The 25,491-nt window shown below is 36.9% G+C and overlaps 1 protein-coding gene across 1 annotated transcript in view; it reads right to left on the bottom strand.

The window, feature by feature from the left end:
- Nucleotides 1–4,964: 4,964 nt before the first annotated feature.
- Nucleotides 4,965–25,491, bottom strand: part of LOC145999505 (uncharacterized) — a 34,863-nt gene continuing 14,336 nt past the window's right edge. Inside the window, exons 2-3 of the mRNA XM_083136468.1 lie at nt 14,136–14,299; nt 4,965–5,672 (exon numbers count right to left, since the gene is read on the bottom strand). Of these exons, the coding sequence (XP_082992594.1) occupies nt 5,389–5,672; nt 14,136–14,283 (432 nt within the window). The 5' untranslated portion in view covers nt 14,284–14,299 and the 3' untranslated portion in view covers nt 4,965–5,388. The remainder of the gene's footprint in view (nt 5,673–14,135; nt 14,300–25,491) is intronic.

The following is a 25,491-nucleotide window of genomic DNA, read 5'->3' as shown; positions in this document are numbered from 1 at the left end:
GATATTCTTTCTTCAATATTGTGATGTATTGTCTTCTGGCATCGCGCAATACTAGTTATTTCCTTGTTTGGACAGTAGCGCATAAAGATATGTGTGTCCATATTGTCTATCACCAATGTGTTGTTATGGGATTGAAACTAAACCATAAATACAGGTGAACATATGCGTTTCAAGTGAGCTGAGCCAATATAAATGCCAATACTCTTAATGTTAATCACTAATACTGATACCTGAAAATTTAATATTTCAAAGCATTCAGAATATTTATAAATGTTAATATATACATTTTCCATGCAATCATACTGAATCGGTCTACAGTTTTACTTTAAAATATTCATAACTTCTCACGAGATGACAACTTAATCATAACACCCTTTATTTTTCATAATGTTTTTGTAAAAAGCAGTTAAAATTAAGCATTTTGCATAATTTCCAGGATATGCTGACTCCATGACATGACACTTTTGTTGTATCTGGAAAAGTAACAGTCGATAACAGTACATCAGTATTGACTCATCCCTATAATATAACAATTGCTTTCAATTTTTAAGTCTCCGCTGAAGCCAACAAAGCTGTTTTTGAAATTCTCCCTTGTTTCAAAAACCATAATGAATTTCCATAGGACTGAAAAATTACATCTGTTTAGAATTCCTTCTACAGCATAGTTTCTCAACCTATGGGGCGTGACCCAAGACTACTAGAAGGAAAGGCTGGGGTCAGACACTCCTCTTTTCGCGATTGGCGTGGGTGTGACGTCATCGGCGGAAGAAACCCAGATGAGCCTTTACCCCATATGGAAAGAAACGTGTAAAGGCTGATTGGTTTTTTTTCTTTTCGCTCCTTTTTTCTTGTATTTCTGTATTGTTGGATTGTTGCCGTTTATAATGCCTTCAGAGTGAGGCGTGAGACATATGATCTGTGACGAAAAAAGGAAACAGCGAGTGATAATATGTAACTGAACCGAACACACATAAGAAGACAGAAGTCTTGTTAGTGAATGCGATATCAGTAGCCTCATTACACATCAGGCTCCATACACTTCAATTAGGTTATAATTATTAGAATAAAAAAATGAATATTGTAATTTATAATAAAGATTCTCACGAGTATATAGAGAGTTCAGTTTTGGTTGGGACGGTGGTACGCAACAACAGAATATCTTAATAGTATCCCTGGTAAGATATTTAAAAGAGTACCCTTGGCACTTTTAGGAAAACAGCAATCAGTATACAAATTTTATACCACATCGCTAATTTTTCCCCCGCCAAAGTTTAATGTTCGACCCTGCTACTTTACAGAAGTCAATTGACCATGTAAGATCAGACCTGCATATCCCTCTTCCCCCAATTTAATATCCAATCCCCCACTAAAATTGCCATACCAATTTTAGGTTCAAAATTCCCTTACTAAAGTTGGGTCCCCAGTTTGATACCTGGTGGAGAAACATAGTGGTTCGGATACCAGTTAGTGGTAGTCCCGATTAGCCTTTCTGTGCATAAAGTGGACTTAAAACAACAATTCAATCAATCAAGTACTTACAAGTACTAAATGTTAGCAAGAATATGATTATAAACTGGATGCAAACCCCTACAAGTAATTCTGCCAGCGTGCATGCTTGTGGGTTGCATGAAGTGTAATATCAATCAAGGTGGGTACCGGACTGAAAAAAGTTGAGAACCACTGTTCTAGAGCATTCACATGAATCTTCATGTACTTTGTTTTTGCTGTTGTGTAAATATTTGCTATAGCGTAATGGACTCATGTACCCACAAAACTACCTAGACAACAGCGATAGCAAACCACATAAAGATTTACCTCAATGCTCTGGAAGGAATTCAAAGGAAATGTAATTATTCTGATTTTGGAAATTCATAGTTGTTTTGCAAAAGAAGAGGGAATTTCAAAAACAGCTTCGCTGGCATCAGCCAAGAAGGCAACAAGAAGAACTTTTACCATTGTCCATATTTCGATTTGATGAGTCTTTTGTGAAAGACGTTAAAATTTTACAGAAATATTACATTATTTCTATTACAATGATGATACTCTTGCATTCGATAACTGGAAGAGAATATTTGCTTCAGGATAACATTTTGAAAAACTTACAGCCGACGATGTAACGACAGGTCTATTACAATAAAAAGTGCAATCTCCTACTTGTTCCCACAGATATTTCAGAGTTCTGAAGCCCCTGCTTCATACACCCATGACTGCAGTTGTGTAAATATGTATTCCATAATGTTATTTCAATGCGCAGTAAATGTAGGGATGGTCAATATGAAATTTTTACCAATACTCGTCAAGTACCAGTATAATATACCATACTGATTTGTTACAACTTTGTACTTTGCAGCATGTGTTTTCTTTTCTCTTTCTTTTTTTATATTCTATTAGGGCTTGTTGTAAGAATGGCCTTCAAGGCCGGAACACCTTTGCTGAATAAAGGCAATTTTATTATTTGTATTTCTTATAAACTAAATTACGTGGCACAACAACAGTCTGATGGGAGGTGCATACTTGAATTTTGCCAGAACTTTTCTCGCTGTTGCAAAATATTCCATTATAAAGTGAAAAATCATTGAATATGGTCCTAAAACTATTGTTTTTTTTTAATATCATTGCTCAAAAAAAACGAACGTGGTAATTTGTATTTGTTGATATATATATGTGTTATACACAGTGAATACATGCTCGGTATCTCAAAACTGTTTACAATAGGTGCCTCCACGATAACTCAACATAGCAGCAAATGTTGACCTGCTACATCACACAGTTTTAGGGCTTTTCCTGGATGCAGAGTTGAGTAGCAAGAAGCATCAGCTGATAACAGTTGAGAATCATCTTGTGATCCATGCTTTTCACACTGCATGCCAAACTTTACTCAAGGCCCAGAAAAGTTAACAAAGATATCTATTTACATTTATTTATATCAATAACTACGGACAATGTTATATAATGTATTTAAAATTATGTAAGCATTGATGGCTTTAGTCAGAAGCCATCTGTTTGTGCAATATACCCTAAAAGCTATTCTGCATGTAGTCCCTGTCCGCCATCTTGCCACTAGCAGAATACTAAGTTGACCACAGGTAGCACATGAAATCCTTACGGACTGAAGTAGCGATTGCTATCTTGCAACACCCAGGTAGTAAGTGCCTCCAGAGACCTTGCTACCTGGGTTTGCTCCAATGTTGAACATTCCTGGAGGCACCTGATGATTTCCGGTGAATATTGAAAAAACCCACGTGAGTAATTTTTATTTACACCTCTTGATATATATTAGTTCATTCAAATGAAAAGGTCCATTTTATTTTTTCTGAAAAAGCGTTTTATACAAGACAGTAATTTCATGTGTTTTGTATACCCACAGGTATATGTGACGTTTTAGTAATGAGGCATCTGCGCATGCGCAAGTGTGTCCAGGTAGAACGTGTCCGTTATCTAATCACCTTCACTTTCTTCCCCCCAGGTGGAACGCTGTGCTGAACAATGGAGCTGCCATTAAGAGACGTGTCCAAGGAAGAACAGCGGGGTGTCATTCGGTTTCTTCATGCCGAAGGAGTACATCCAGCGGACATTCATAGGAGAATGAAAGTTGTGTATGAAAAATGTGTATCGGACAAAACAGTGAGAAAATGGTGTAGGCGTTTTCGTGGTGGACGGAAACACATCGAAGGACGATGCTCAGCCAGGACAGTTGAAAAATCACATTCCTGATTGGACAGTGGATGCTATTGACAACCTTATTCAAGAAGACAGACGAATATCCCTGGCAGCCATTGGCGAACAAGTGAACGTGTCATTGGGTAGTGTGCATGACATTGTGAGGCACAGACTGGGTTACAGGAAAGTGTGCGCACAATGGGTGCCAAAGTGTTTGTCAGAGGAACAAAAAATGTGCAGAATGGGAATGTCATTGGCTCATTTGATGCGATACAGGAATGAAGGTGAGGACTTTATCACCAAAATCATTACTGGAGATGAATCCATCTGCCCGTATTACCAGCCAGAATCAAAGAGGGACAGTATGGAATGGAAGCATACAGGATCACCAAAACCAAAGAAAAGCAAGTCACTACCTAAAGTCGGCAAACTTATGATGACAGTATTTTTCGATGACCAAGGGCCACTGCTAGTGGAGTTCCTTCCGGAGGGACACAGAATTAACTCAAACACGTACTGTGAAACACTGCATCGTCTACGGACATCAATCAAGAATAAGCATCGAGGAAAACTCAGCAAAGGCATCATTTTACTCCAGGACAATGCTCGTCCCCATACAGCCAGACAGACACAGGATATGTTGCAATCATTCCATTGGGAAGTGCTAGACCACCCTGCACACAGTCCCGACTTGAGTCTATGTGATTTTCACATTTTCGGACCTATGAAGAAACACCTCAGAGGACGACGCTTTGCCTCGAGTCCTGAGCTGCAGGAAGCTGTCAGGGAATGGTTTCATTCCCAGCACAAGGACTTCTTCTACCAAGGAATTCATAACCTTGTTTCAAAGTGGAACTAGTGTCTTACCTCACACGGTGAATATGTGTAGCCAACTACTGTAATAAAGTTTCTGCAAGGAAATGGACCTTTTCATTTGAATGCACCTAATATATATATATATGTTATACACAGTTTCCAGGAGTTTCTAGCATCTGTTTGTGACAGTTTCTGTAGTTGAAACAATTTTTAAGAAAGTTATTTTCCATTATTTCTCCCACGACAGACAAATACCGCTGTATGCCTCATGTTTGACAGGAGGTGCATGCTCAATTTCTATGATGGTGCTGCATTTCTCGATTGCTCAAAATATTCCGATATAAAGTGAAAGATCATGGGAAACAGCTATTTATAGGTTGTTTTTTTTTTCTAAATTACTATTACTAAAGGAATCCAACCTAGTAATTTGTATTTGTGATTGTTGATATTTACATGCTATACGCACTGACATAGTGAAAGCATGTGTCGTTTCATGTTGGCTGTCCGAATTATTCCATGAATAATATACACCATAGTGTTTTTAAGGGGGGAGCAAATGTTTTGGAAAAAAAAGTGTGCATTATACATGAGAAATTATGGTATGTCAACACATGTTAACTTGGATGAAAATTCACACGTATGTCATCGGATTCCCATTAATTTAGTTTGAATTCATCCATCAGTTCCCTCACAAAATTTTGTTACTTTTGTGTGCGATTGGTTAACTATTAATTCTTTTGTTCCAGCAAATTTTATATTGATGTTCTTTCAATATTTGTAAACATTTCATATTTGCACACACATCCCTGATTTGAGTGGCACTGTTGAACAGCAGTATTTCTGGATTGTCTCAAAAACCAAGACCGAATACAAAACCAGCAAGTTTTGCAGTCAAGAAAGCCACTGTACCTACTACAGTGACTGCAGTCGTAGTATCCACGGCATCCATGATGGTGAGATGACTCTTGCTTTTTCCGCCATTTCAGAACTGATGGTGAAACACAAAGCATGAAGCCAATGTTGGGAGTTCTTACCCACTGTGGAATATATCATACCATTGTGTTTATTGATCTGTACATAATTCCACAGTCTGTATGGAGACAATCGCACTTCTCCCAGCTTATTGTTAAAATTAAATCCCAATGGTCGCTGCTTATTATACTTGGGAACAATTCTTCCATGACAATCTTGCTTCCCTGTGCAAAGAAAAATGCAATTTATTTAAGTCACCTTCTCAAACAAGATTGCAGAAACAGAAACTTTTATCTTCTGATTTGGCACACACACACACACACACAGGATATGTACAAGGGGGTATCGTAAAGTTTTAATTATCATCTGCAAGTTATTGAACTATGTGAATGAAATTTCACCAGTGTAATTATTGATCCTTGTGTGCATGATGGTGTAAAACTGTTCATAGTATGTTGTTTACTTTTTTGACATATGCCGTAGATGTCAGTACCCTGCAAGATGTATAAGAGTCAGGCTCGCAGCGTGATTAAGTTCCTGCATTTGAAGGGTTTCAGCGCCAGGCGAATTCCTGATGAAATGAAGACTGTCTATGTCTATGGTGATGATTGTTCATAGGACACTGTTGTGAGGTGGAAGAGGAATTTCCAAAGTGGCCACATGTTCCACACAGACAAGCCAGGAAGTGGACGACCATCACTCACGGATGATAAGGCTACAGTGAAGAAAGCAGAGGATCTCTCCCAAAAGACTGACGAGGAACTCTCCACATGATCATGGCTTCAACTGGTCTTAATTATGGCAGTGTGTGGAAAATTATTCACGGCGAACTCCGCATGTCTAAGGTGTCAGAATACTGAACCCCGCAGTCGGTCTCCTTACCAACAATGCACCTGCTCACTCATCTCAAGCTGCTACTGTGGAAGCAAGCCGATACAGCTATGGAATCTTGCCGCATTTTCCCTATTCTACTTTCTAACTCCAAGTGACTTTTACTTGTGCCATGAAATGAAAAATCCACTCTGGGGTCGGCGATCCAACAACATAAATGATGTCATGCAAGAGGTGGAATGCTGGTTTTTGATGCAATCTGTGGACTTCTACAATGATGGCCTGCGGAAGGTCAAGAAACAGGAGAAATGTGTGCATCTGGATGGTGTCTATGTAGAGTAAGGATCACAATATAAAATAAAGTACCTGTTCCATTTAGTTCATGGCAATAATTAAAACTTTACGATACGAGGGTATTATGTAGAAACTTCCAACAACAAATGTAGGCTTGACCAGGACTTGAACCTGGAGATCTGGCATACTGTGACATTGCTATACATACTCAAGGTCTCAAGGTGGCTACAGATTAGGAAAAATGAAATTCCCTGACTTTTCCAGGTTTTCCAGGACAAAATTTAGATTTTTCCCTGACAATTATCAACAAAATTGATGTTTTTGCAAATGGAAATAAGAATGTCATACAGATCCAGGTATATTAAGTATCTACCGTGCGTTCATTTCGATCTTCAGCCGAGAGAGATCAGGAGAAGCATGGCGGGCGACGCTGACGGAGATGCCGACATTTGCGGCCTGTAATACCCGCTTATTTTTATGGACATATGCAGACATTTATATAAATATTATTGCAAAACGAGCACTAACCTGTGTTATAACATGCAAAGTTCTTCTGTAATTCATCCAAGTTCTGCCCTTATATACACAAATAAATACGCTTTAGAAACAATGTTAAGAGCCACAGATAATAAAACATTTTAATCATAGTTTTGACCAGTAACGTCCTGCTTAAGTTTATATCCTTGAAAGAGTTTTGTGTTGATGGGGATCGTTTGGAGGTTTCGAATGTGCAACACTGTATCAAGATTACGCTGCAGACGAAACCGTTAAAAGTCAAAGGTGTTTGTGAGCTTCCTTGCAATCCGAAATCTCCGAGCTCTAGTTTTTTGTTCGTGCGCGACTAGATGAAGACAGAGCTGTGAATATAGTGGCGAGCAGATGTAAACAAAGAGCATGTTAATTTCGTACTGTGCACAAGAGTGTTATTCTTGGTTACTTGCCGTTACTTGTTTGTGTTATTGCAGTGTGTATGTGTGTTGTGTATGTGTGTTGTGTCAGTGAGATGATTGGAATGACAGCCGCAAGGTTCACATTAGAACAAAGAATTTTTATGTATGACACTTACGTGAAAACAGACTCGTGTCGAGACGTGTGTAGGCAATTTGTACAGAAATTCCCAGGCGTTTCACCTCCACATAGAGATACGGTTAGACATCTTGTTCTTAAATTACGAGAAACTGGATCGTTAAATTTTAAAACACCAAAGCAAAGACGAGGGATTCTAACCGAAGCAAAACTCGATGAAATTGGTGCAGCGTTAGAACGTTCTCCAAACAAACCTCTACGCCGTGTTTCACAGGAGATGGGCATGTCAAAATCATCAGCACATACAGCCACTAAGCTACTAAAATTAAAACCGTACTCTTATAACACAGGTTAGTGCTCGTTTTGCAATATTTATATAAATGTCTGCATATGTCCATAAAAATAAGCGGGCATTACAGGCCGCAAATGTTGGCATCTCTGCCAGCGCCGCCCGCCACGCTTCTCCCGATCTCTCTCTCGGCTGAAGATCGAAATGAACGCACGGTATATTTGCTTCCACGAAATTGACTTTATTTCTCTATAATTTGCATTCAAACTGCATAAAAAAAATAGCGAATTTGGAAAATTATTACTATTCACAAACTAGAGAGGAACTATGGGATTTCTTCATATACAGCCAGTTTTTCAATAAAATATTTGATTTTTTTTTTTTAAAGTTACGACTAAATTAGATTAGAGTGAAGTGACTGATGCAAAAACGAATTATGTAATTTTCAATCTCTTTAGCCTTTATCATTATTTGATTTGATTTGATTTTGTTTTATTTTACTTTACGTTTTGTGCCTCTTGGCTAATCTGCGAAGATGGGGATGAGTGATGAAATGATGAAATTGATGAATGGACATTCACAAACAACCAAGCCCGTCCAGGATTCGAACCCGGGACCCTTTGCATCGCAGCGCGATGTGCTAACCACTCGGCCACAGAGTCGGGCTTTATCGTTATTATATGTCGATATTAGCACTGAGTTTTGGAACCCTCTGCTTGCAAGAACCATTCGTGCAGAATCATTTTTCAATGCAGAAACCTACTTCTCTTTTCTATGTAAAGCAAGCAACTTAACCCTTGTGTATATCCAAGTGAAATACTGTGAAACTGCCAACATACAGTTATACCATTATTACTGGCGAAAAGGATGTGTATATATATATTAAAAATTAAATGCAAGTCATTTATGAAAGGGGAATCTACTGCATTGTAAAGGTGCCTGATTTGGCTAATCAAATATTAAAACAAGAACATGCTGATGATAACATGCTTCCGAAAGTTTATGTATGAGGGGCATCCAGAAAAAAGTTCCAATTGTACCTGTACGTGGTGCTAGTGGTCGGAGCGCAACATGCATATGCAGGCAGGAAGAAGTGCCATGTGGCTGTAATCTGGTGCAGTAAAACACAGCCGTTTTATGTGTTTTAGGACAGTTCTAGGTTAAAGATGGCAGCTCTCACACAGTCTCCCACCAACTGCGAGGTATGTGTGGTAATCAGATTTTTGCATGCTCAGAATCCGGCATAGAGCCACCAGCAACCGTGTGAGGTGTACAGACCGAGACCAGACATCATGAGCGATAGTACAGATCAGACGATGAAGGTCAATCCAATGTGTACGACCCCATACAGCTGAGTACATGCAAGTTATTTTACATGATTATGCTGAAAATTAGATTAGGAGTCACTGTAACTAATGCTTTTAATTTCTACTGATATTCTTGTTTTACTTATGCCTAATCGGTAAGGACCTTCATCTTTTGTTATTTTTCTTCCAAATTGGTGTTATTCTTTTTTTAATTTATTTTTACTACTCAGTGTTATTTTTCCCAAAAATTACATTTTCATTTTAGCACATTTTGTGGCAAATATACCTAAAATTATACCTTCATGGTGTTTTTAAACTACTGTTTTAAATTGTAGGTCATGTGGTGCATGCATTTTCATGACAGTTTGATATGTTCAACCGATTTTTGATGAAGTTATTTTTCATTATTTCTCGCTTGACAAATGCCGATGTTACGACTCCCCTGTGGTGGTAGGTGAGCACTCCATCTCCACCAAAATCGCACTACTTAGCTCGGTGATTCAAACACTTCTTGCGCGACAAATACTGATGATGTGGCTTCTGTGTGTACCCCGCCGCTTTGGCCTGTAGTGCAAATTGTTCTGATAGAAGTTGAGAAAATCCTGGGAAATATTTGATTGAATGTGGCTGTCAAAATTATTTCAAGTACCTACAACATGCATTATCGTTTTCTCTTGGATAAAATGTTGGAAAACTTGTGTGTTCTAGATACACAAATATGGCACATTTTGTTTCTTTAAGCCTAAAAAAGACAAAGTTGGATTTAGAGCCATTTTTTGTTGTTTATGTACATTTTTAAAATTTGCGAAAACTGCCAACAATTCACATTTTATGTCAAATTCTCTTTATTTCACTATTTCGAATGGGTGAAAAGTGTGTCCACACATCACTGCACATTCATAAACACTACTTCGCACATTTTTCATTATTATCACATTTGTGAAAAATCAAGGTCCCTACTAATTGGAACTTACTTTCTGAACACCCCTTGTATAAATCAGTAGATGAAAAGTGAAAATTTAGCTGGTCTGACAGAGAGCCGTCAATTACTGAAGAAAGGCATATGCTTTATTATTGAATGATTCCAATAATTATATTAAATATTTTTGTATTTATTATTATAATTTTATTTCACAAGATTGGACATTCCATGATTTTAAACAGACAGGACCGAAGGGGGTGGGGGGTGGCGTAAATTGCAATACGAGTGTTGCAGAAAATTTGAGGTTGGGAGCATCATGTACTTGTCAAATTTATATGACGTTGACCAATGCAGATTTCTGTTTTCCTTTTTCGTGACATTATTCAACATATATATCCCGATTTGTTGTATTCTTCTTGTCATGGAATTATAGTTCCATGTCATTGTAAACTAATGTTAACCTGTGCAAAACCAGTATTACGCCTGGATGATGAAAGAAAACCTTCGTACACTTTTCTACATTGAATAAGATTAAGTGAGCCAGAAGAGTAATAAAATTCGAGAAGCATATTTGCAGTGGTTTAGCAGACTAAGGCTCTATTTCTGTTGGATGTTGCATCTGACAAACGTCGTAAATGACAAAAAATGTCATACTGGAACATCCAAGAAACGTCGGATTCATGACAGCACAATGCGTGTTTTTTTTGTCGGATGTCGCAGAATGACACGTATAGAACTGCTATGTTCGACAAAAATTGCATGCATATAAGGAGCCAAAAAGTTTGTTCAATGAAATGTTGTACCACACAAGACAAACTCGGATGTACAAGGCTCTGTTAATGGATGGAATATTTGTCAGATGTTGCAGTTCGAAGACATCCAATAAAAATTAATTTCATAAGAATGGCATGCATGCACTTTTTGTCGCACGTTGTAGAACATTCTGTCAAAGTTCAACATTAGTCTGACGGCGATATCTGAAAAAAATCGTATGCATCAATGGAGCATATATGTTCATCTGACATGTACCATGACAATCAACAAATTACAAGGTTGCATAGCACCCTTTTTGTTTCCATGTTCCTTCAGAATGTCCGACAAAATGCCATTGTACGACGTCCAACAACTATTGGACAGTGCCACAGTGATAATGCCCATCCCCACCCCCTCCATCTGTTGACTGTTCTGCCTCCTTACTACTTCCATACAGATAACAAAAATAACAATAATTGAATGCATTTTCCACATGATATTTAGAGGCTTATGAAATTTGTCTGCCCCTCCGGAAATTTCTCTCTCTCTCCCTCCCCTCCCCCCATCACTGGTTTCTGTTCTGGTGCTGTGGTTGTGTTGAGCATAAAAGGGACCTAAAAGTTGAGGCCGAGATTTAGCAACAAGATTTCGTTCCCATACAGCGCTACATAATGACATCTTTCAAAGCAAATGCCTCAAAAAGTCAATAGAGGCAAAATTCCCTGACTTTTTTTGACCTCTCAAATTCCCTGACTTTTCCCGGTTTTCCAGGTCTGTCGCCACCCTGTGAACTGCAATTCCACGAAGGTAAGACAGCAGCAGCACAAAAATCTGGCAAAACTAGGTTGGCTCAGTAGCTGAATAAGTAGAGCAATGGGCAATATGTCAGGGACCCAGGTTGAAGTTCTGGTTGAACCTGCATTTTTTTTCCACTGGAATTTCTACCTAGAAAATTTTATATAAATCAAGGTACAAGCAAGACATGCTTTATGCAGGTAATAACTTTAAACTTAATCTGAAACAAAAATGTTATTACTATGAGGTGTCAGCATTCAAAAAGTAACTTGTACAGGGTGATCCAAAAAAAATGTTAATACTATATGGGAAATAGAAAAAGTACTACTTACCGTCTACATTTACTTCTTTTATTAAACAAGACTGCATATATTAGCCTGTCACACACTAAACGTACTGTATAACACCCTAAACACAAATAAAAACATATCATTGCAGATTGCAGCAAAGTTTGCTCCTTTAAGCTAATTTTCTACTTCCCATATAGTGTTATTTTTTTTTATTACCCTGTATTTTCACCTGTCCGACTTCCTGACTGTTTTGTAAGTTTACCATTAAAAGAAATCTATAATATAACCAATGCAATAAAATTAGATGCTTTGTTATTCATAACTTGTACACCAAAGATGTGAAGAGCTAACTTCATTCCTGATCATATATCCAAATTTAACAGTTTTTTGATCTGTTGTTGATATGATTTTTAGTCTAAATTATGTGCTGTTAAATGTACTTTGTAGGTGTAATTTCAATTTTGTTCATTTCCAAAGGCCAGTAATGTTGGATTGGTATGAATTTGTCTGTCTACTGAGAGGTACACCACCACACCGAAAAGAAAGAAAGGAAAAAAAAATAATTTGTAAATATTTCAAAAGGTGTAGGCATGATCTGGTGTTTCTAGGAAAGGGGTAGGCAGCTAAGGGTAATAAAATTATGTACCAAAATCACTTTAATTCAAGGAGTAGAAACTTAAAAAGTGTGTTTTTCTGGAAAAAGAGACACACACAGACAGAAAAATATTGTACAAAATTTGTAATCATTTGTGCGATTATTTTAACTAATAATATCTGTTGCACGTTTGGAAAACTTGAATTCAGTGTTATTTACTCTTTCTTCTATTTTCTTATCTTGAAATTAGGCCTCATGAAATACTGGCGGATCCAGTGGTTACAGTTGAGAGGGTACCTCACCTCCCTGAAAATCAGAATATGTTATACTATAAACAGAAACCAAGTTGACTTTGATGTTCTAGAGATTATAGTATAATTCTGCAAAAGAAAGGGGTCCAGGACTGGAATAGATGGTTATTATTGCATGTCGTTCAATTCCTCCCATTGCCACAATAAACTGAAGCAAAGTGAAGAAGCGGTCTTAGGCTCAATCTCCTTTTTGGGCATATTGCACAGTAGTGGATCCAAATTTAAATTGTAGGTCCAGTTTTGATTAGCCTATCATGACCATAAAGTGGACTGAATAAAACTTTAAAAAATATTCTTGGGTCTGTTAAACTTGGTGAAAAAGGGTAGAACATTTGAGTCTTCAAAAAGTTGGCATAATAATATATCCAAACCTGCATGCATACTTACATACTCAAAACTTACACTCTAGATGTCATGGCCACGGTGCATGACTATTATTTTTATTGCAGTATTATTATTTAAAGAAAGCTGGATCACAGGACCCCTAACATTGAATATGTAGAGACTGCTTTGTGCTTTGGAAATTGAATTTAATGGAATTTTTGGTTTAGGACCACTTTATGCACAGATAGGCTAATCCAGACTGGACCTACAATTTACAGTGAGATCCACTGGGTATCAAACCACACCCCTTAATTACACTTAATTACCACTATGCCATTGGAGATGCCCTGTGTGAGTGTGTATTGGATGTGGTTGCAACAAATGGTTTCATACACTAAACTGAAAATGTACACCAAACTTCCCCTACATTTTATGCATTATTTTGACATTCTTGGCATATACAAGGGGTTTTCCTCATTCATTGATGTCCAGGAAGGAGGCAGAAAATACTTAATTTTTTACCCACTTTTTTCTCTTGAGTTTGTTGTTAGGCAGCTAGATTTAACAACTCTGTGTAAAAAATATTCGACGAGGAAGTTGCATGCAAATAGGTTAGACCTTCTCACTAAAAAACATTGCTTCTCGTTATATACAATGAGACAGTAATTCAAGGTAACAGTGCATGATTAAATGACACCATAATTATCATAAAAACTCAAAATTTCAGTCTTTATGTGAAAAACGTACTGTTTTGGAGTACATGCTAATTTCCGTAAGTCCATAAATACATGTTCTGGTGCTTCAACTTCTGATGTTTTGTCTTCAAGACAGTAAATATTTATGTGGGATTCTTTCCCGATAATTCAAGGGGGAAGGACGGTGTGTATATTATTATTATTGCTTTGGGGAGGGGAGGATATTATCAATATAGTGTACCCACTGAAACTAACCTTCTGCTGTTCTCCAGTCATCACCTTCAAACTTGACAACTAAAGCCCACTGTTCCGAATGTGAGCTTCGAACAGGCCGCTTAAACAGATACACAGTTGCCATCCTCTCTGTAACGTCAGTTTCATCTGGAAGACCCCAGTATTCCATAACTACAAGTAGTAACCTGTGAAAAATAATTGTTCGTTATTATTTAATAATGTGTCAACAAAAATGTTATTTTATATAATTTTCCAAAATTTTGAAGCACCATAAAAATCAAAGAAGATAATTTTTTGTTCCACTAACAGGGCATTGCTACTAACCAGTTGTTGCGAGTCATAAATATCAAGTGTATATATATATATACACCGGGTGGGGCATGTAAAAGTACCACCGCAAATATTTCGTAAACAACAATAAATATTGAAAAACTACTTTCCCAGATATATGGGTATGAGAGGGGCTCATGAAATTAATGGACACAGTACGTTCAACTATGTAAGGAAATATTGCTTTCAACACAAACTGTTAACAAATATTTGTACATTGAAAAGTATAAAGTTTAAACATTCCGCCATGAGTTACATTCATGAAGGTTAGTCCATTAACATCTTTCTAATTTTTTATTGGTGTTCATTCATTTGCAGCATAATTTTTAGTACATCGGAACAATCAAGTCTTCACATTTGGTTATGACAAATCTTTATTTTCAACTTTTATACTCTGCACCTTATACATTTTTCTTTCTTTCTTTTGAATTGATTTAACAAATTTTATCAAATAAAGCAAAGACCTAACAAAGTACACTGATTAACCAGACGTTTGTACAGTCACGGACTGCCGGCTTGTAATGAGTACACTGACTTTCAATGTAATCGTAACAAGCCGGCAGTGTCCGTGACTGTACTACGTCAAAACTGTTGCTAAGAAAACAGTATTTTCAAACTCTGAAAAGGCCAAGATGATACTTATCTATGGCGAGTGTAGGAAAAATGCAGCACAAGCATGCAGGCTGTATGCACAACACCATTTGCGCTTGGCTCTGCTAACAGGCATAGGATGCACCTTCTGCGCTCAACTTCACATTGCAATTACTTGAGAACCACTTGACATATTACAATGTAACAAACGCCATTCTTAATGATTTTTTCCGTACTTTCAAATGAGCTGGAAATAAGTGAGTTTTCCATTAAAAAACTAAGTTTGTGTGTATCCTTATATAGTTTAATGTATTGTGTTCATTAATTTCATGAGCCCCTCTCATACATATATATATATATATATATATATATATATATATATATATATATATATATATATATATGCAAAAGCAGTTTTTCAATATTTATTCTTGTTTACAAAATACTTTTAGGTGCCCCACCCGGTATATATTTGCTTTGAATTTATAATGTATTACCATTACAAGAACAAAATAAGAAAATGTATTGTGCATGTTTCATTGTATTTAGATCTTTCACTTTACTTCTTCACCTTTGTAGTTTAATCACAACAGTGAGAATAGATGTGAATTGATGAGATGAATGAAGAAAGGACAGCAAAGAAATGGTCATGCAGTGTGCATATTATTATTATTTGTGGGGTCTGTGCTAAAGGAATATGTGGGAAACAACAAATTCTATTTCACATTTATTGCAAAACACATGCAAAGATATGTTTGAAGTTCAACTCCAGCTATTTTAAATAAATTCAATTCCGGTCCAGGAGAGAAAATCAGCAAGCGTAAATGGTATCTGGACCAGTATTTCAATTCGGTCCAGGAACCTTTTTTCCCGATGAATTTAAATATGGCTCCAGAAACCTTTTTTACCGGATGAATTTAAATATGGTCCAGGAACTTTTTTTCCAGCTGAATTTAAATATGGTCCAGGAACCTTTTTTCCAGATGAATTTAAATATGGTCCAGGAACCTTTTTTCCAGATGAATTTAAACACAGTCCAGGAACCTTTTTTCAGGATCAAATTAAATTCGGTCCAGGAACCATTTTTTCTGGATCAGTTTTTCATGTGTAAAGTATTTCAATTTGGTCCAGGAACCTTTTTTCCAGATGAATTTTAATACAGTCCAGGAACCTTTTTTACAGAATCAATTTAAATATGGTACAGGAACCTTTTTTCAATGAAACAATCCGCAACGTAGACTGAATTTAAATTATGCAAGATAAAAGGTTCCAGTCCTGCAGCAGAACCCAATAGAGATGCGATGGTACAAATTAGCATCCTTAGATGCAATGGTCTCTTCCATTGCATCGGCGAACAGTGGTAAATGCGGGTGATGCACGGATATTAGGGTGTTGCTACCTTCAGGATTAAGAGCTTATCCTTCGGTCGATACAACCAAATATCAATGACACAATATATATAGTATAACACATAAGTCGTGTATATAGTATATACGTACATGCTTATACTCCAACATTTTTACAATTTCTATCTCTTATCGGTTTCAACATATATATATGGATCGAGGGGCTGTTTAAGGAAGTCTAATGCATCGTTTTGAAGTGTCTATCTCAGACTGCTCTGTGGAGATGATTGGATTTAAGGAGTCGAAGGATTACATTCATCATCTTTTTTCCCTCCCAAGAACTGGTCCAAATGTGATGTTTCGGATAATACTTCTTTATATGCTTGTTTCCGGCATCTTGAGCAGCCGAAATAATCGCAGGACAAGTATTTTCTGTGGAAACTGGCACGTTGATAGAGTGAGAAGTAAAGCTCAATTTTCTGCTTGGTTCCCATCTCAAATATCATGACGTCTAGGCCCAGCCCATAAGATAGTGCCCATAGGATATGCCTATGCACATATAACACTTTTCTGTGAGAGCCATGGTTTCCTTTTATAATTGAAGTCTGATCGGCCAGCAAAATTTGTTGTTGAAAGTCAAAGAGTTTGTTAAATAGCAACTTTTCCTAGTTTCTTACATTCATAGTGTATCTTAAGCTGAACAAGGGATGTGACGAAAATGTCTTGTCTTGAAATCCCTCTTCCCTGGCCCTCTGCTTACATTGAAAATACCCAGATGTCCATCCCAACCCAACTTAAGAAGAGTGAAGATCTTGCGTATCCAAGTGCATTTTATGACTTTTTTATAAAAGGGGCAAGAACAGGCAAAAACTACTTTTGGATCCTGAAACTCTAGAAAAATTATTCTAACATAAGATGGTTGAATCTTAACTTGAGCTTGTTTGAGTTGTTTTGTAATTGAACGGAGAAGTATTGAAAAATAAGAAATCTGTGGATAACTTGAGTTTCAGCACATGAACAAATTAATACTTGATTAAACCAGATGACAGCATATCCTCATAATTAAAGCTTAAAACTAACAAAAAATAAGATTCAAACCGCAATTGGCATCCGATAAATGTTTATAAAGACGCAAAACTAACTACGTGGAAAAGTCCTTTCTGCAACAAACAAACATCATAGCTGCACTTCAAGGCTCGCTACCCAACTGAAGGCGACACTTATTGTGTAACATCAGGTAGTTTTCAATAGAATGGACCTTTTACTCTAGAATTATAAGGGTAACAAATCTACTTTCGCAATTTCAATTTTGGGATTTTGGCCAGGATTTGCAGTCACTTGGACCACTGTGCACAAGAACAGAAAACACTACCCTCTTCCGAACATTCCAAGGATCAAGAACCATGTTACACCAAGCCACAGTACACAACCCAACCTGCCTGTCACCACCCTGCAATGCTGTCAGACGAGGGAAAAATAAACAGCTGCCAGCTGAAAGCACTGTAGACGATGCAAACCAAGAAACATGCACAAACACTGGCAATCGGATAAAATGGAACTGCTGCTGCCCAGGAAGAAACAAAGCAGCGATGCAGTGTCTGGGCGATGCACTGCCCCAGACACTGCATCCCGAGTTAATGAAGACAGTGAGTGGGCCTTCGAAATTAATTTGAAATCATCCAAATTAGCAACATGAAAACACCAAACTTCACGTATGAAATACTAAAACCTCATCCACAATGAACAGATTGTATGTTTCAGACCTTGAATAAAATTCTTGACCTTCAGCTGTGAACCAATTTTATTTGGTCTCCATTATTTCCCACAGATTTTAACTATGAGACATTTATTAAATACCTAGATTGGGTCTTGCAAGAAATTTTAATGAAGTTATTTTAGTAGGTGATTTTAATGTAGGTGGTATTGGCTGGAGCACTGCCAACATTCTTTGTACTGATTTTTATGTTAAAAAGAAAGCAGAAAAGGTTGTAGCTACCTGCCCTAGCAAATGTCAATGAGTTCAATGTATATGATCCACCTGTTCTATACCACGTCCTGGACTGTGCCTGTGAATCCTACTCGACAAGCAGTGATTTCAGTTATACAAAGGTGATTATAATCATGTTCATTTTGATTTTTTTTTAAATATTTCAAAAAGTTTTTAATTACTAGTGATGAGGATGAACTTATTAAGAATTATAATGGTGCTGTCCAATAAATTTTAGAAAATAATATGCCTCTAAAAGTTGGATGTGCTTCTGCGAGTTTGGCTTAGATGACAAGCAACTTAAAAAGTAATGATGAATAAAAGAAAGAAGATATTATGACAAATATAAACAAACTGGTAAATTTGAATATAATGTAACTTATTCCAATCTAAGAAGAGATGTCAAAAATGAATGCATAACAAAAAAAAAAGAATACTTGCTTTTTTTACAAGCACTTAAAAATAAAGATTTCTTCTGGTTATAATTTAACAAGAAAAAATAAAATGTTTGAATAAACAATGAATTGCTCCACAATAAAATATGCTTTTTAGAGATGTTTTTCATAAGATGAGATGTTTTCATTTTCAAGGAAATTGGAGATGTTAAAATTAATACATTTGTTTACTACAGTGATATGCCACTAACTCTAGAAGAAAGCATGTCTAAAGATTTTTGCATTTTTTTAAAAAAAAAAAAAAAAAAAAGATCTGCAATTATCCAGATAGAGTAGGAAATTTTGCCTGTGTCCAAAAGGTGCAAGGCTGTACTTGAAGTGAACATCCTTTGAGAATGGTTTCTCTTTTCAGTCTTGAAGCTTTTGACTAGTAATGAAAATCTATCGAATTGCACTTCGACTGCAGCGCCAAAGACAAATGAACACATTGATTTTCCCAATGTATAAACAATTGTTTTTCACCACAGAAATCACATAGCATTTTTAAAAAGTTTGTATACTTACATTATCACACATCAGAAGAAATTACAACCAACATCTGGCCGACCGACTTGCATGATTTTCAAGGAGTGAACAACAAGTGCATGAGTCTAGTAAACAAATCAGCAATGATGGATGATGTGGGCTTGATTGCTTGTTTAATTAGCACATTGAGACTGCACTAGGTGACGTCACTTCTGATAAGACTGTATTCAAGCCTGCTTTTTGGACCGTTTGTACACAGCCTGAATCTTCAAAGGTAATAAAGAGGTTCTGGTTCTGATTATCAGAGGCGAGGCATCCGGTCATCGGGAGATGCGGCGATGACCAAGCAAAATAATAAAAATATTGCATTTTATATATTTTAGAGAAGCAGTAAAAATAATAAGTCAGAATACTCACATATTTGTGCGAAATAAGCCAAGCAACAGCAAGAAACAGCTCAAAATATGTAAGAGATTCGCTAATCTTAGCGCATCAACATAAGGCCCCAGTAATACCCCTCATGCTGAACCCTCCCGCCAAGTTTCCTATTGAAGGCAATGGTGTTCGTCGACCCAGCTCATCTTAGAATGGTGCGCATCTCTCTGGTCTCTGCTGGTGCCGAGAACAGCCGAACGCTTCTGAACAGGCAGACAAGTCCAGCGACCTGTACTTTCCCCCTCTCTTGAAGGTCTGGGTCTTAACAGGCCCTTTTTTCAGCCCCCATCCCCATGTTTACAACCACAGCAGGGTTTGTTTGGAGTCATCAAAATTCTTCCGAGTGTCCAGTGGCGTTCTCAAGGAGGGGTGGTGAGGATCATAATTCTGCTTAGGCTCTATATTCTTTGGGGGAAAAAAGATGAAAGAAAAGGCAGGAAAAAATGGCAAAATGAGGACTTCAGGAATCACTACTAAAAAGTACACGTAACCCCCCTCCCTCTTTGAAAATCCTGGGCACACCACACGAATGTGTGCTATTTCCACTTGTTAAGAGGAAAAGCACACATTGAACAATATGAATCTGCTTCTCATTATCAAAACAAAAATTGGTGGTGAACCATAAGGTCCTTCTTACCTTTAAATGCGACAATTGAGGTGTTTGCATTTCAGTTTCCATCATATTTAATAATTCTCGTCGTATGGGATACAATTATGTGTCTTTTGTAGTCGTAAGGTCTCTGGTATGAGCTTTTACATTGAATTGGCAATGACCTTGCCATTTGTCGCAGAGAAATATTGTACCCCCTCTCCGTTGAAAGATCGACCCTGATGTTTGGCAAATCTTGCGATAACTACGTAAAAATATCATGCTTCGCAACTGCTGATTATCGAATCTGAGAGTCAGCAAGCAGATGAAGACTTTCAAGAAATCATGGCAGAATCAGATGTTGCGAGTTTGCAACATTGCTTCACCACAGTGTGTTGCAGTACAACAAACAAAAGGTCAAAACACCATTTGACTCACTAGTCTAGTCAATATTATAAAATATCTTTGTATATTCCCTACTTGGATTCCAATATACTATATTTAAAGGAAAGAGTAATAATAATAATCAACAGCCCATTGAGGGCCCGGGCCTACATACATCCTGCGGGCCACACTCCCACCTGATTCTCCTCCCTCACTCAAGGTTGGAGATCATCCAGCCAGTTACGGGGTGACGTGTGGTCAGCATGATGAACCCCAGTCGTTGTAGGATTTCATGACTGTCTTATGCTACTCATTCATAGTTACGTACTTTCCTCAAGATGGTGGGTGGCCACCAGTTCAATACACAGGTTGAAATCTCAGAAGGAAAGCTGTTATGCTTCCCCAGGAGACCCGAACCTGTATGCATCCCGTAGCCGGAGCATAAACCATGACTTCTTAGGCTGCATGATCACAGTACAGGACTAAGGCCAGCCGCACAACGGATCTGATGAGTCATTTTTGTTGCAAACTGACTCGGGGAATATTTAACATGGGGCTCTGATGAGCCGCCACACAATGGATGGAACATTTGACTAAGTCACGTTGCGATTATTTGCGATAAACCAGTGAAGGTCCCTGGAATTTGGTCTCGCAGGATCACGATGTGACAAAATGCTCAGCGGATGTGCAAATCCTTTCTTCTCAGTGCACCACCTGCATGTGACTCGTCACTGTATCGTTTAACAGCAAATATATAAGTAAGTTTGACAGCGTGGTCAAGGTTAAGAATAGAGCTTGATCCAAAGCAGTTAATTGTTCTTGTGCAAGCGAGGCCTCCACTGTACGATTCATCAACTGAGCACCATAATAAAGACAAAATTGATGCACTATGGAATGAAGAGGCACAGGAGGTGAATTATATTACATTTACATGAAAAAAAATAGGCTTATTAGAAATTATCTTCTAATGTACAAAACATACTGTAAATTGTACAAGAAAAACAATCTTCAGGTGAGCTTTATATTTATTGCTCGAATAACTATGTGATTGCAGTATGCAAATTAAACTTTTTTGCTTTTTTGGAGGGGGCGCACTTAAAGTGAGCCGGAATGCACCGGAACTCCATTTTGGAAAAACTCTGTTCCTGCTGCGACATTGGACATCCATTTTATTGATTTAATGCACCATACAAAAGTTCATTCTTTGCTACATTAATCCTAGTGAAGAATAAACGAAAGGAAAAAAAGAAAGTTATTGTACTAAATGTGTCTCCTGTCAGTGGGCTGAACAGAAATGTAGAAACAACTAATATATTGCAGTGAGTGCTATTCATTTTAGATGTAAATGAGAACCTAATTTCCTGAAATGACAGATGTGATCTATCTTGTGTTTATACATTTACTTTGGAAGCAATAATAATAAAAATCAGTGCTTTTTTTCAGGTAGTACGCAACAGCACGCCATACAGGTAACTTCTTGTATGTGAGAATGACAATAAAATAATTTAAATTTAATAAAAGAACTATATGTGTGTGTGTGTACATGTATGCATCATTATTTATATACTACAGTATTTAGAGCAGTTCTTATGATAAACACAATAACAAATAATAACAGTAAACCAACTTGTAGAGTGCCGAAAACTTTCTTTCCAGAAAAAAGCAATGATAACAATAATAAATATTTGTTTCGTTTTGTAAGAAGCAAAGTGACTTGTCGTGTCGATTTGTATTCCATCGTGTTGCGTTGCATCGCATCATGACTCGTCGTGTCAGATCCTGTGTGTGCCTGGCCTAAAGGAAAGAGTGTCAGAAATAAATCATCATAATGCTTTTTTTCATTTTCATTTTGCATCTGAGAGAATCATGAAGGAATCAAGCTTGAATAATTATAATTATAAAATGGATCATTATTAGGGCTTGACATTTAATGAGCAAAAATACCTAAAAACATGCAAAATAGAAAATGCATTCATGACCTAAAAATCGTTTAAAAAAAAGATCCCAAAAATTTTAATAAGATTTTTAAAAACATATTTGTATTTTTAGTTTCTTAACAGAAAATGAGTTAATTTTAGGGAGCGATTTAATGGATTACAGTCCAATATGCTTAAATTTACTGCATCTTGTTTGGGATGGAGGATAATGCCCCTGAACACCTCTTGTAAGAAACAGTCTGATTATTATTGCAGAAATAGCAAATGTAGAACAATTTAATATCAATTTACAAAAAATAACTGTATTCTGTATGGTTACTGAAAACACAAATTGAAATAGTTTTTTGCAATAAATCTGAATTAAAATGAACAATTAACACTTGGCTGATATTTTCAAATAAAAATAATTGCCTATTGTTTGCTAGTAGTGACATTAACTTTGAGGAGCTTCTGTATACTTTCACTGATACAATTACAGCATGCTGAAAGCAAGCAATGTCTCCTGGATTTAATTCACTGTTGGCAAGAGAAAAGTTTTCACATGGCAAAATCAAATGTCTTGCCCTAATCATTAACAAAATCTACAACACTCCCCAACGTCTATTTCAGCAAACAGTAGTTAATATTATATAGGAGTTGTTACAATATGTGGAGAATTGGGGGTTGGGTGGGTATTATTTCATTTCCGCTACTACTTGCTGAAACGCAGTGTTGTCACTGTGCATTGACAAAATGTACAGAAAGACAAAGAACTATTCATTAGCAAAGTATAAATGTTTATGGAAAAAACCAAGGTGAATCCAGTTTCTATTTAAATATGGGATTCAAGACAGAACTTGACAACACCACCAAGGTACTTTCAATTTAATATCAATTTTGTGATTTGTAAAAACGTAAGTTTCTATGACTTGAGGGAAAGGTATGAAATCTTGCTCTGCCACCTGAGAAAAAATCCTGCAGGCACCCTTGGTAGAAGGCAAGGATTATATTGTGATCATACTGCTTTGAATTCACAGTACCAAAGAAGATTTATGGACATAATTTCCTTGCCAAAGCAATTATATATTCACTTATCGTCTTTTTAGTTATTAATGTAATAATACCAATACAGTTTTAATTTATTTATTATCTTAATTGACATTATTTAAATTTAATATAATTATTTTAATTTAAACATTATTACAGTAAACCCTCGTTAACACGAATCCTAAGGGACCTAAAAATCAAGAGTTAGTGTTAAAAAAAATTCAGGGACTCAAATTTTATTGTTGTAATACAGTTCATTCTACACATTAACTAACCATATACAATACATATTATGTATGTCATCATAGAAAACACTACTACAGTACTACAGTAATTAACTTTTTTGAAAAAAGTACTCAGATCATTTTCTGGTGAAAAATTCCTGCATAGTGCACTGTCGCAGATGGGAACGCAAATGCCTGGTAACTTCATGGCCAAGTGTACTCATAGCTTCCATAAAACTAGCAGTCAATTCGTACTGGCTACGTTTTAAAGAATAGAAAAGCACATCTGAACACACAACTGAATTTGTTGGTTAAATACCTATAAGCTCATTGTTGATGCGATGATCGCGATTGTCGAGCAATTGCACGCAAGTTTTAATCTTAATGTTACTCATACTGGCTATGTTTTAAAGAATAGAAAAACACACTTGAACACATCAACACATTGTTGATCTGAATCTGTTGGTTACAATACTGTATAAGTTGATTGTTGAGCAATTTCTTACATACCTAGCAGAGGAACGACAGAGGAACATCAGAAATGGTTATGAAAAGCTTTGAAAGTTCATGTTAAATGAGATCTAATGACGCAATGGACTAAGAAAACAGTTCGTAATTCGTGGTAACCGAAATTCGCGTTAACCGATAAAACTTTCTATAAGATATAATACATACCTGCTGGGACCAACATTTTGTTCATGTTAACCGAGTGTTCATCTTAAGCAATTTTGTGTTAACGAGGGTTTACTGTATTATGATTTCTGAGATACTTGGTTCGGACCCCCCACCCGCTCCCCAAATATATTTCTAGACCTATTGTTTACAAGGTTTCTAAATATCGGACTAGACACAATTCCCTTATTTCAGTAAATAACAACAATGGTGGTGCAATCCTAAAAAAAAAATAATGATGTGCTGGGAAATAACTAAAAATATTGGCTGTGGTGCTGTATCTGGTCATCACTGTGCTCAGCATTAAGCAACAGGGCTCCAATTATGAGACGCCACCGGTTCGAATCTCCTGGGGGAACTTTTCTCCTGAGATTTTGGCCTGTGCATGGGACTGGTGGCCACCCACCATCGTGAGGAAATTTGGAAGAGACGAATGGGTTGCATAATCCTGTCATGGAAACCTACGACTAGGTATTGGTCATGCTGACCACACAAAACCCCGTAAGTGGTTGGATGATCTCCCACCTCGACAGGTGCGAATGAGGCCAGGAGTCGGTAGGTAGGCCCTGCCCCTCACAGGCTGTTGCACCACGGGATATCTAGATTTATTTTATATAATTTGTTTATCGTGATTATCTTTGCAGCATTCAGGTTTAAATTTGAGATCAAGTCAGGAACGAGACTTTCTTTTTTTTTCAATGCAGATGGGGCACCAAGATACAATTTTACAACTTGATGTGAGACCATCAATGAGACCAACCTCCTTGCACATGAAAGAAGACAAGATTACCAAGTCTCACCTCATTGCAATATTGATACCATGTCTGTTCTTGCATTCAAAGTATGAAATGACACTTGCTTCATAAATAACTTTCTATCTGAAAATCTAACAGAAATACAAATCCTATTTGTTACAAACGTGATTATTATTGTTAT

The sequence above is a fragment of the Lepisma saccharinum genome, chromosome 15, assembly GCF_977018435.1.
Source record: "Lepisma saccharinum chromosome 15, izLepSacc3.1, whole genome shotgun sequence".
NCBI classification, from domain to species: Eukaryota; Metazoa; Arthropoda; class Insecta; order Zygentoma; family Lepismatidae; genus Lepisma; species Lepisma saccharinum.
The sequence above is the reverse complement of the archived record's forward strand: the minus strand, read 5'-3'. Positions and strand labels throughout refer to the sequence as shown.